General features: G+C 33.8%; 1 protein-coding gene across 5 annotated transcripts; it reads left to right on the top strand.

The window, feature by feature from the left end:
• The first annotated feature begins 3,028 nt into the window (after window positions 1–3,028).
• LOC127244449 (uncharacterized) lies at window positions 3,029–12,628 on the top strand. 5 transcript variants are annotated; one of them, XM_051265006.1, is made up of 20 exons: window positions 3,030–3,388; window positions 4,080–4,183; window positions 4,318–4,404; window positions 4,574–4,649; window positions 4,745–4,819; window positions 4,925–4,978; window positions 5,294–5,353; window positions 5,487–5,603; window positions 7,329–7,423; window positions 7,532–7,737; window positions 8,954–9,051; window positions 9,411–9,514; window positions 9,667–9,832; window positions 10,191–10,313; window positions 10,433–10,515; window positions 10,637–10,775; window positions 10,867–10,902; window positions 11,024–11,094; window positions 11,379–11,569; window positions 11,642–12,628. In XM_051265006.1, exons 1-20 carry the CDS (start codon window positions 3,350–3,352, stop codon window positions 12,193–12,195), a joined length of 2,478 nt encoding a protein of 825 aa, XP_051120963.1. In that variant the 5' UTR covers window positions 3,030–3,349; the 3' UTR covers window positions 12,196–12,628. The 5 variants fall into 5 exon arrangements, with proteins under 5 accessions (XP_051120962.1, XP_051120963.1, XP_051120961.1 ...); XM_051265005.1 differs by having other exon boundaries at window positions 3,029–3,388; window positions 10,873–10,902; window positions 11,382–12,628; XM_051265004.1 differs by having other exon boundaries at window positions 10,873–10,902; window positions 11,379–12,628.
• Window positions 12,629–12,917: the final 289 nt, after the last annotated feature.

The raw sequence follows: 12,917 nt of genomic DNA, 5'->3' as shown, positions 1-12,917 counted from the left end.
ACTCGTAGCCATACTTTAAAAAATTAAAGAGTATTAAATACAAATGAGTTAAAAATATGTTTCTTACCCAAAAGAAAAGTTAATAATTAAACTATCACCGACAAAAATGAGAACTGAATTTCCTATATTTTTAGAACGAATTCACGGTGATATATGTAGGCCAATAGATCCACCATGCAGACCATTCAAATATTTTATAGTACTTATTGATGTATCTACTTGATGGTCACGTATATGTTTATTATTCACCTGTAATTTAATATTTTCGAGGTTGCTTGCTCAAATAACTAAATTAGAAGTATAATTTTTAGATCATCCGATAAATAAAATTCGTCTCGATAATGCTGGTGAACATTCATCAAATATATTGATTATTATCTCATATCTATTGAGATTGATATTGAGTATCATATACCATATATATACTCAAAATAGTCTAGCTGGATCGTTTATAAAAAAATTGCAATAAATTGCTATACCTATGTTGATTAAATCTAAACTTCTCGTATCTTCTTGGGGACATGCAATTTTACATGCATAAATACTAATAAGATAAGACCGACAAGTTATACAGTACTCCCAAATACAATTGGTGTATAATGAAAAACTCAATATTTTATATTTGCAAACATTTGTGTGTGCACACTTTATGTGTTAGTAACACCGTCCCAACACACAAAAATGGGCTCCAATAGGGATTGAAAATATATGTTGAATACGAATCTCCATCTATTATTAAATATCTTGGCCAACATGGAAAGATATAATCCAATCTAAATTGAATTTGCTAGTAAAACAAAAAGTTTTCTGACACATTGTATAAACACATGAAGATATTAAGCATGTTGACTATAAATAGATATTTGTTCAAAAATCAAATGAGAACAATACAGTTGCTAGATATAAACAAAGCATGTTGCCCAAGGTTTTTTTTCTTCACAAATACCTAAAATTAATTTTAATGAAACTTATTTTCTAGTAATAGATGAAATAATATTTCGATATATTGTCAGTTCATGAAAATTTGTATATGCATCTGATGGACGTCGTAATTGTCTATTTATATGACTCATTATATACTAATATATATTCCTAAATGACCCAGTATGCCTAAAGTATATAAATCAAAGTCAAAAGAATATTATTATATTAAATTACAAAAGTCTTTGTACGAGCATGTTGTATAATCATCTTAGTGAATCGTTATTGAAAAAAAGGATAAACCAATTATTTTGTTTGTCCATGTGTTTTTATATATATAAAAAATAATTTGTGATAATATTTGTTTACGTGATTCAAATTTAATTGGAGCCTTTGAAAATGTCCAAAAAGTTATTGAATATTTTAAAAGAGAGTTTGAAATTAATAATTTTGGAACAAAATTTTTTTTGCCTTGATCTGCAATTTGAATATTTGGAAAATAAAATTTTGATCCACCAATCTATATATAACCATAAGGTATTAAAATAATTTGCAATAAATAAAACACATTAATTAAGTACTCTAGTGATAGTTAAAATTTTTAATCATATCAAGGATCCTTTTAAACCTAAAAGAATAGAATGAGAGATACTATATTTAAGTGCTATTGACGCATTAATGTATCTGACTAACAATATAAGAACATATATATCATTTGCTGTAAATTTATTCGCAAAATTTACTGCAATGCCAACACAATGATATTGAAAATGCATTAACATATTTTTTGATATTTCCAATAAAATGACTGATCTCAGTTGATTGTATTCAAAGAATTTTCAACATGAATTGATTGGATATGCAGATGTTGGTTATCTTTTTGACCCGCATAAAGTCAAATTTCATATTGACTACATATTTACTTGTGGCGGTACTGCGGTATTTTGGAGATCCACAAAACAAACTTTAATCGGGACATCTTAAAATCATGCTGAAATAATAACAATTCATAAGGCTAATTGAGAATGTGTTTCCGTTGAAATCAATAACTCACCATAATTATGGTTTCATATATGGAAATGATAATATTACTATTTTATATAAAAATAATGCAACTTGTATAGTTCAATTAAAAAGATTATATATCAAGGGAGATATAATGAACTATATTTCATCTATTTTTTTTACTCCAAATTCGAATTTAACAGAATTAGTGACCAAGGTTTTATCAACTACAATGTTTGAGAAATTGATAAAGAATATTGAAATATATTGGTTGCATTATTTCAAATTATGTCTACATCGTTAGAAATATATTTTAAATACATGAATTACATATTTTTCTTTTATTAGAATTTTTGTTCCAGTAAATTTTTTTTTCTTAGTAATATTTTAATGAAACATATTCATTGCAATTAATGATATTGTGACATCATTTAATGTAGATTTTATGTTTCATAATTATGTCATTCTAGTATACTGCAAAGTGTATTTTTTATGACTAATCTTCAGTATATATGTCTATGTATAGACCTCAATTGTAATTAAATAAGAAAATGATAATTTTCACTACATCATTTCACTCAAATTCTCCATCTCTCAAATTCAAACACACACACCCCACTTTGTATATATTTTCATGCATATATATATATATACTTATTCATCTCAAACAGAACATATATCTTTATACATATTCTCATATAATATGTCTATGTTATTATCATTATATGTGTTTTGTCATATTACATGAATATATTAAATGAATATTCAAATTTTTTTGGATTTTAGAATGCGTGGTTTGTTTAGATAGGAGTTTTTGAAAATTTGAAATTTAGAAAAATAAAAAATAAAAAATTAGTATTTAATTTGATATTTTATGAAAAAAAAAATATATTTAATATAATATTTTTTGAAAAATAAATAATACTAAGTGAATGTAGGTACATGTATTATTTTGAAATTTTAATCGAAAATCTCTAATATAAAGGTAACCAAACAAGATCCAGTATATGTGGTGGACCTGGAGGTCCTGGACTCGGTGTATGCGTGTTTTTTCACCGCATGATACAATTAAATAATTGAGGGAAGAAATAGTGTTGAAAACCACAGATAGATATAATAATATTCACAAAGGTTTCCTCTCTCTCTCGCTCGCTCTTCGCATCGCAGGCCATGTCCATCTTTGCGGCTTCCTCCTCTTTCGATCTCCCCAAAAATTAGGGTTTCCTCTGCCCCACCACCACTCCTCTTTTGCGCTCCAAATCCCACCAGATTCCGCCCTATGAGAAAAATAACCCGTCCTCGTGCGCAATCCTTTTTCTGATTCAGATTCTAGGGTTTCCCAGATCTGTGCACCTTCCTCCTCCGGTCTGCATCCCTAGATTCGTGTGAATATTCTACTTCTCTGTGCTCCTGCGTGGACAATATGTTTTGGAAGCTTACCGCGCTTTCTGCCTCTTCCCCAGTGAGTCAGCTGACCGTTGTTTGTTTTGCCCTTTTTGTGTTGGGGTTGTGGAATTAGGGGTCGTTAAATGCTGGATTTGGTGATTCCGGGGGTTTTGGGGTTTTGGAGGAGAAGATTTGTGCGGTAATGAATATTTTTGTATGATGTTGTTGATGTTGAAGTGGAAGAATGCTTGGGGAGCTTTGTTTGTTGATATTGGAGACCGGGGACATACGCTTTTGTTGTTTGTTTATGTGCTGCTCCGTTTTTTCAGTGATTTTGATGCATTAGTTGAATTCTGTCCATGCTTTGCAATGCTAAATCTCCTGTTTTGTTATAATCCACTTGCTAGTTGAGGAAACATGGAGAGAAGGGAGTGACGTCTCTGTTTTGGATCTATTCATTTCTTAGCTTTTGCGTCAGCACATTTGTTGACGATGTAAACATTTCACTTCCTTTTAGCTATTTCATTTCTACATGCATGTGAATGAACTGTAAATTTTGAAGTGGTCTTATGTATACTTTTTCTTAATGAACTGGGCATTTGGCTCTCTTTGCTGCACTTTTTGCATGAGCTCAACTCTCTTTACCATACTGTGTGATGATTTGGTAATAGATCTCATGGAGCTTGAATTTGGAGATAAGGGACCATATATAACTAGTTCCTTTGTCTGTGTCCATTAAATTGCTGACACATATTTTATGCCTTAAGGTTGAGTCATTGCTAGACAAGGAAAATTTTACGTTGGAAGAGCTTCTGGATGAAGAGGAGATAATACAAGAATGCAAAGCATTAAACAGCCGCCTGATAAATTTGTATGCCCCTAACTGAGCTGAATGTTTCCAACAGTTCTTAATGTAGTCAAATAACCTTGTGCTAGGTCCAGAAATTTCTCAGGAATCACACTCTGTTAGTTCTGTTTTGACCTTTTGAAGTTCTCTTGTTTCAGTTTGAGAGACAGAACTCAGGTTGAGCAGCTGCTGCGATATATTATTGAGGAGCCTCAAGAAGAAGCAGATAGCAAGCGCACCTTCAAGTAGGCCTAATTGGGTTTATTAGATTAAATTATGGATGTTCAACTATTCATTTTCATGTTTAGAGTAACCTTTGGTCAGGAAATAAAAGAAGGTTAAAATAGTAAAACTTCTGTTTGTGTTCTTGTGAAGATTCAAAGTGTGTCTCAAAACTTCTATTTAACAATTTAGGTTTCCCTTTGTTGCCTGTGAAATTTTCACATGTGAAATCGATGTCATCTTGAAGACTCTTGTTGAGGAAGAGGAGGTATGATCATCACACGGAAATTTGAAAAACTTATACATCTTTCACAAATTTGGTTTTCCTTTGGTACTCGGATCTCATCCTTCATCTTTTTGCAGCTTATGAATTTACTCTTCTCTTTCCTGGAACCAGACCATCCCCACAGTGCACTATTGTCTGGGTATTTTAGTAAGGTACAGCTTGATAATTGATATGCCTTATTTATTATCTCATAGTCAATACTAATCAACTTGTTTTTCGTAAGCTAACATATTTGATCTTATATATTGGGTATGCAGGTTGTTGTGTGCTTAATGGTGCGAAAGACTATTCAACTCATAAACTATGTCAAGGTGATATAACAAAGGCTTTTATAGCTCTGTGCCATGCATATTACATCATTCTTATAACATGAAATGCTTAATAACAACTGTTGCTGCTTTTTTACATTGTCCTCTTCATCTTATATCTTTTTGGGATCAATGGGATTATTATGTATAGAAAATCTTTTGGGTCATTGAAGTTGTTTTTGCCTAAGATCCAGTTTATCATGGCACCAGGGTTTTGTTAAAGTTTGTCTATAATCTGTACCAACAATAGACCTAATGAAGTAGAAATACATTATTGATTCCATATGGTTCTGATATTGAAATTAATGCTACTTGCAGGCCCACCAAGATGTTTTGAAGCATTTGGTTGATTTGATCGGTATCACATCCATAATGGAGGTTTAGTCTTGGATTAACTAATATTTGCTTAGCTTGATTAGTTAATTTTGATGACATTATTGACTTATGGTTTTCTGCATCCAGTGCTGGTGGATTGTTCTCTCTTCTCATTAGCCATTCTTATAATTATCAGGTTTTGGTGCGACTTGTCGGGGCAGATGATCATGTGTACCCAAATTTATTGGATGTTATGCATTGGCTGGCAGAAAGCAACATGCTAGAAATGATTGTGGATAAATTGAATAGTTCGGTAAGTTGGAAACTAGCATGTATAGAGCTTTTTGGTTGATATATGAAATGTATAACATGGTTGTGATGGCCATGTCACTCTCATAAAAACTGTAGGTGTGGTTGGTTTGTGTTTTGTGTTTAAATAGTTGTTGGATGTGTTGGTTTGTGGGAAGGAAAAATGAATTTTTATTGGGAATTGTGGAAACTGCATAGTAAAGAATCTGAAAAAGATTTCAAAAAGAATGGAGCCGTGTTGTGCAAAATATCTCCCAAACTAGATAATTTTCTTTTAATCTATAAAAATACCCCCCAAACAGTTTTCGCCGTACTGTGATCTACCATCTTTATTTGCCACTAGCCAAACTTGCAATAATAAAAATAAACTCAGGTCTCTTACATAAGCGAACAATAACAATGACTTAATTTGTCCTCTATATGAATTTGGAGTTGAACTTATTCGGTATCTCATTTATTTTAAACCTTAAAATTTAATGTTACTCATATTGCCACATTATCCAATAACTATATATATATGTCGAAATTGTAAAACAAGAATATATGAATTTCTGTCTTGACTTTTATAATTTTACTGAAGAAGCATACTTATAGTAGATAATATTTTAACCTTAAGTTGATTATGTTAGTTTTTAAAATATCAATACTCGTCCATCTTATCTTAAACCATCTCATAAACAAGTACCTGTCATGGCTTTTTTCCCCAATTATTTACTTTTTTTCCACTTATCCTTAAGAATCAATTTTATGTGAAGTATTTTACCCAATTGCTGCATTACTTTCTGTTTATTCTTTTTCTTAATGAAAGTTGCTTGTTGGCACTTTCTGATAGTTTGTGTCCAGAAATTGCATGGCTCTAAAAGATGTAAACTATTACTTAGGCAGATTTCTCCATCACACTTTCTTCCTAATGTGTAAAGTGATGTCATTCTGTATTTTTAAGGGAAGCATGTGAAAATTTGAAATAAAATTACAGTAACTGCAAAATTGAATTTCTTGTAAACTTGGAATTCTCATGCTGCAAAATGTGATTTAGCAAAATCCAACTAATATTATCCAAAGTTGCTCATGTGGAAAAAGGTACTGTTCAAATTGGTCAAGATAATGGTAACTATCAAAGAAGTTGCCTTCATTATGGGTAGACCCCAAAGAAATATAAGACATGAAGACGGATAATTGCAAAACTAGTAATGCATCTTGGGATGAAGATGTATTTATTTATCTGTGGATTATTGGTTACTGTACATCCTTCGCATCATATAAGTATAATATTATTGTGTAGGTTCACAATGTTTATGTGACATGAGGTTTCCAACAAAAGTGGCTGCACTTAATGTATTGTGCTAAAGTAAAAATTTTCATAAACAACCTATTGGGACAAAAGACCCTAGAATGATGCAGTGGGGATGTGCAAAATAGGATTAAGACAAATCAGGAATTGAGTTTTGATCAGGGAACATAAAACCGAAAGAATATGCTACTTGTTATATAGTGGTCCACATTTTTGTACATGCGACAATGTGATGGTTCGTTGATTGTGTTTGACTAGTAAATGACGACTTTATGTAGAATATATTTATGTACCCTCAAATGATTAGATCCATTATTGGCAGTCTTGCTATTGGACCCTGGACCCTATGACAATAAGATATTCAAATTTGGAAGTGCATCATGGGTATTTAACTAGTGTATTGATCTATCTGATAAGGGTTTATTTTGTGTCAACCAGTGTTCTCCTGAAGTACATGCTAATGCAGCAGAAACTTTGTGCTCTATAACAAGGAATGCACCATCACCTCTAGCTACTAAACTGTCAAGTCCAAGGTATGCCAAACTTGGTTCAGAATATTAGACTTTTCCCGATGGCCTTTTGTTTTATGTTATATAATTATTCAGTTGAGTTAATTTAATAATTACTCTATTTATGTGCAGTTTTGTGGCAAGGATATTTGACCATGCTCTTGAAGAATCAAATTCAAAATCTGCTCTTGTCCATTCATTGTCTGTTTGTATTTCATTGTTGGATCCTAATAGATCAATTCCATCACCAATGATGTATTCATTCAGAAGTCCACATGCATATGAATTGCCAGTGAATGCCAATCCAGATACTGTTGGTGCAATGCTCCCCAAACTAGGTGAGTTTTTAGCTAGGGATTGTGTATTTTGGAATCCTTTTCTTGTGGTTACAACTTTGAGTAGGTTTGCCAAAGCAGATATGTCCTTGTTTTATTTTCTGTTGCTATTCGGATGGCATGTAATCACATAGGGTGTATTTAGGTATATTTTGGAAGTGTTTTGAGTTTAGGATTGTCTTTCCAATAATAAAATTTGAATATAAAATAGGTGTTTGATGTGATGTTTACAATAAGTTTATGATGTAATATACTAAATGAAAAATATGTGTTAGATGTTGAGTTTTTAGAGATAGATTTTGATGAATTGTGTGAAAACAAAGTTGAAAACATAAATAAACAGATCCATACTTGTTCATTTGGTATCTGATTTTATCTTTCAATTTTTCTAGTTTGTCAATTTTGCCCTGTTTATTTTTTAATTTGGGATTTAAAATGGAAGTTCTTTTTGGTCCCAGTATGTGTTGCTGCTTGAGTAGTAACAGTACGAATTAGAATCCATCATCTTTTGTGGAGACTATGGCCCTTTCATGTTCTTCCCATTGAATCTGTGACTCGTACTAAATAATGAGAATCCAGAATCTATAAATTGGGAAGATCTGATATTAAAAGATTAAGCTTTGTGAAATTGAAATTCATTTATTTACTTGTGGATTTCATCATACTTTAATATCATGTGTGCCTAAGTGTGGAATGTTAGGTGTAGTGGTGTACGCTGCTGTGTTTTAACAATCAATTCTCTTCCACTATTGTTGTGGCAGCGTATTTGTTTCTATAATTTTTGAGCCACATTGATTTGATCTAAATTTGAATTGATTCATTTTCTCTTCCCTTCTTCCATGTACTGTTGTGAAAATTTTATGAAATTTTTTACAGTGAAACTCCAATGCACTGTCATCCTTTGCTTGAGTTGAACAGTTAGCGACCACTGTCCACAAACTAAAGTAGAAGTACAGAAATAATTTTTGCTTCCAGAGTACAAGACCCAGCACTATTTCCACCAAAAAAAAAATAAAAAAAATCACTGCTTTTAATAAATATTCTATCTAACCTTCAAAGTTTTCAGTACAATGAGATGAAAAGTGCCATACGATTGAGGGTGTTTGTGTAGTAAGCCTGAATGTGGGTGGCTCATATGTTAGTTTTTAATTCATGTTTGTGCTGCATTTTCTGATGTACCATAAACTGAAGCTGTGAGCATTTAAATGTTTATGTTCAGGTGAGCTGCTGTTGCTTTTGAATGTTTCATCTGATGAGAAGATATTACCTACAACATATGGAGAATTGAGGCCGCCACTTGGAAAACATCGTCTGAAGGTTTGTTGACACACTGCCATGAGGATAGTTTTTTGCAGTCATGTATTTTGAAATTGTGAAATGCCTTTTTGGAAGTCTGCCAGTTCCTTTTATATAATTTTAGGAAGAAGGGAATTCTGATTGTTATATGGTAAGAACAGAAGGACTTGAGCGTGTGGGTTCTCCTGTGTGTTTTGTGATGCGCCATAATTACCTTTTAATTCAATGCCTCCACTTTCTAAAGTTTAGATATGGAACGGTAGATATGTTGTCTGTACATTGTATGCCTGTAGTTTTCAATGATATAGCAAAATTGAATGTAGTATGTCAAAACTGTACTTTCATTGGTCATTTCTGATTTTTTTAAACACACATTTTAGATTGTGGAATTCCTTGCGGTACTGCTGAAAACCGGCAATGCTGATGCCGAGAATGAGTTGATCAGCTCCGGGACTATCCAGAGAATTATTAATCTATTTTTTGAGTAAGCGTCTCTATAACTTCTAATATATTCTTTCCATCCACAGACACATATAGATGAGAACGAATATTTGATCTCATCTTTAGTGTGACTCTTTGATGTCCGGAGTTTGGTTTGCCATTACTGGCTGTTATGATCTAATTCATCTGGTGCAGGTATCCATACAACAATGCTTTGCATCATCATGTGGAGAGGATTATATATTCATGCCTGGAAAGCAAAAATAGTGCCATTGTTAATCATATTCTTCTTGATTGTAATTTGGTTGGGAGGATTCTTCAAGCTGATGAAAGCCCCGTACTCTCTTGTGTACCTAATCAGGTAAATTCTTGTTGATAATTGTCACTGTTTTGAATGTTTTTAAGTTCCTGTAATATTTTGTAGCTTTATTAACCATGCACTTGATGGATGAGATGAGAGATAACCCATTTGAGAATCAGGAAATTGGAACTGCAAATTCCTTAATATTCAGTTGCAATCTATCTATTTAAAAATATTTTATGTGCTTACAAAATGAATTGCAGTTGTATTTTAACATTTTATTGATGTGAATAAACTGTATGTATCTTTCAGTTTAATTAATCACTCACTTAGACTATGAAATGTGGTTAACCATTTTTAAGCATGACAAATACAAAGGTTTACATGTTATATATGGTATTTGCCCAATCAAATGCAGCCAACACTAGTGGATTGTAGTCGACGGCCTCCTCAAGCAGGATATTTAGGGCACTTGACACGAATATCCAATAAACTGATTCAGCTGGGAAACAGTGATAGTGTTATTCAAACTCATCTTCAGGTATGCATCTGGGACTAATGATGTTCGAATTAATAAAATTGTGGGGCTTTCTAATTTGTATTTAATGATTTTCTGGTATTTTACGTCTAAATAAAAATTTGCCCACTTTTCTGCTTCAGGAAAATAGCAAGTGGAATGAGTGGCAGACAACCACCTTGCAGGAACGTAACATGGTGGAGAATGTTCATCGATGGGCTTGTGGGTATGCCTCTTTCTGATTCAATATTGTCGAAAGTCTAATTTTTGCTAGCTTATCTGGATCTATCAAATTACACTTAATTAATCACTCACTTGGATGTGATTCAATTTTCCGTCCTTTGCAGGCGACCCACTGCACTGCAAGACAGGATTAGGGATAGCGATGAAGAAGATATACATGATAGGGACTATGATGTTGCAGCTCTGGCAAATAATCTAAGCCAGGCATTTAAATACACCATATATGACAATGATGATGCTGAGGTAATTGTCTATGAAGCAGCAAAAACTTATTGCAGCTATTTTGAAAATGCAAATTCTGTTTCTCTAAGCTGCTCATGAATTCTTTCTTAAGGGTCAGGGTTCTCGCGATCATGGTCGAGATGACGAGGTAAAGATCATTTGTGTAACTAGAGAAGGGAATTTTTGTTTACTTCAAATTATTTAGTTACAAGGCACATAAACAATTGTATGTCTTCTCTCTAATTAATTTGAACATGATAAATTTGTAGGATGTCTACTTCGATGATGAATCTGCTGAAGTTGTAATTTCGTCCTTGAGGTTGGGTGATGATCAAGGGAGGTAAGTCTTGTCATTTCCATGATGTTAGCGGCACCTGTGCCGTAGTGATTTTTATTTTTCTATTATTAATAAATTAGGTGTCCCAACTAAGAAACTTTGGATTTGATTCACGAATGGATGCAGATGACTTCAGTTTTTCTATAACAATATTTGAATCATTACTTTCTTTTGTAAATACTCCATAGGAAGGATCAGACCATTCATACATTTGTGACTTGTGAAACCGACAAGTTACTTTGTGGTTTATATCATTGTTATCTGACTTTTTATATTAATCTCTGCAGCAGTTTGTTCACAAATTCCAACTGGTTTGCATTCCAAGATGACAGAAACGGCAGCGACATGCCTATGACCACCTTGTCTTCTGACATGATGGAAGATATTAATCTGAACGGACTATCTAACGGTGGCAGCAGCAGCAGTGATGATGAGGTAGTGGTTGGGCAGGATGAGGAAATGACCGACAGTAAAACTGGTAATGGACAATCTGCATTCGATGCAAATTTCTTCAGAGAATACAATGAGAACAATTCTAGGAACGATGCAGAATCCATGCCCCAGAATGAAAACTCTGCTGCTTCTAACGACTTGGGTTTCTTGCGTTTTGAGACACCAGACAACGAGGATCCATTTGTGGACAGGCCAATGCCCGAATGGGTATCATGGGGAGAAGGACCAGATTTTCAAGTTGGGGGATCCAGCACAAACCCATTCATCGATCCGAACACCAACACTGGAAATCTCTTACAACCAATCCACACTAGCCCTGCTGCTCCTGTCAGCCCCACTTCAAGTGGAGGCTCGACCTCAAATGGGACAATCGGTTCTGATGGCTCGGCTAAATCTGAGTTGAGTCAGAGAAGTGTTCCGTCTTTGTTTGAAGAGGATGTTGAATTTGTGGGTGTTGAGTTGGAAGGCACGGAGAAGGCTATGGAGCATGCCCTGAAAGAAGGGATAGTCGGGGAAGCCGGACCGCTGAAGAAAAGCCTGAGCCCAAAGAAACCCGAGAAGGAGGATTCAGATGAAGATGGAGGTGGGATGAAGGAATTCAACGATGCCAACTACTGGAGAGTTGATCAGGAGGTTGCAGTGCTGGAATGATGACAATAATAATAACAATAAAGTAACACAGGATCTCTGTTACTTTTCAAGGCCGCCGTAGCATGTACATTATTATTTCTGGTTTCCACCTATAGCCTTATCCATCGATCATCTATCATGTTATTATTGTATTATGATTTGTGATTGTCGTCTCGTCTCTCCTGCACCTTTCGTGTTGGGGTGGGGGTGGGGGTGGGGTGTTTTCAGTTTTGGTCAGTCAGTCAGTCAGTCTCATCCTCCCTTAATTGGTCATCTTTGTAGCTGTCTTTGTTTATTTGTTGCTGCAGAAAATTTCGATTTCTTGTCTTGTAACATGAAGAAGTCTTGGTTAGCTGTACGACGTAATAGCTCGATCGCATGCTTTTGTCTTGTTTGTGTTTGTTTTTATTTGTTGTCAACAGATGAGATTAGATTGGTTGTTCTTTGTGTGTGAGATTGCAGGGAGAACCAAACTGGTGGAGAAAGATTAATCCTGATGGATGGATATAAATAAGGTAATTACAGTTAATCAATTACTCCGTTTGTATTTTTTGTTATTATGCAGCAGCCCAGCATTTTACCACTTCTATAATAATAGACTAGTCAAGTGCTGCTATGCTAATAATTGTGTTGTGGATGTATGTATTTGCCATTTCTCTTTATGTATCATAAGTGGTTTGGAAGTTTTTCTTTTGAGAATTTTACTAATTTTCTTCATTCATAACAATAGTAGGGTGGGTGTG

Source organism: Andrographis paniculata, unplaced genomic scaffold, assembly GCF_009805555.1.
Source record: "Andrographis paniculata isolate CXL003 unplaced genomic scaffold, ASM980555v1 Contig9END, whole genome shotgun sequence".
Lineage (NCBI taxonomy): Eukaryota > Viridiplantae > Streptophyta > Magnoliopsida > Lamiales > Acanthaceae > Andrographis > Andrographis paniculata.
This window is presented reverse-complemented; position numbering and strand designations above follow the sequence as displayed.

Bases quoted from the DNA above. Each gene is read 5' to 3' on its own strand.
- LOC127244449 (XM_051265002.1), top strand. From the start codon at position 3,350: ATGTTTTGGAAGCTTACCGCGCTTTCTGCCTCTTCCCCA. The intron at 3,389-4,079 runs GTGAGTCAGCTG...TTATGCCTTAAG, and splicing joins CGCTTTCTGCCTCTTCCCCA to GTTGAGTCATTGCTAGACAA. The intron at 10,903-11,023 runs GTAAAGATCATT...ATAAATTTGTAG, and splicing joins ATCATGGTCGAGATGACGAG to GATGTCTACTTCGATGATGA.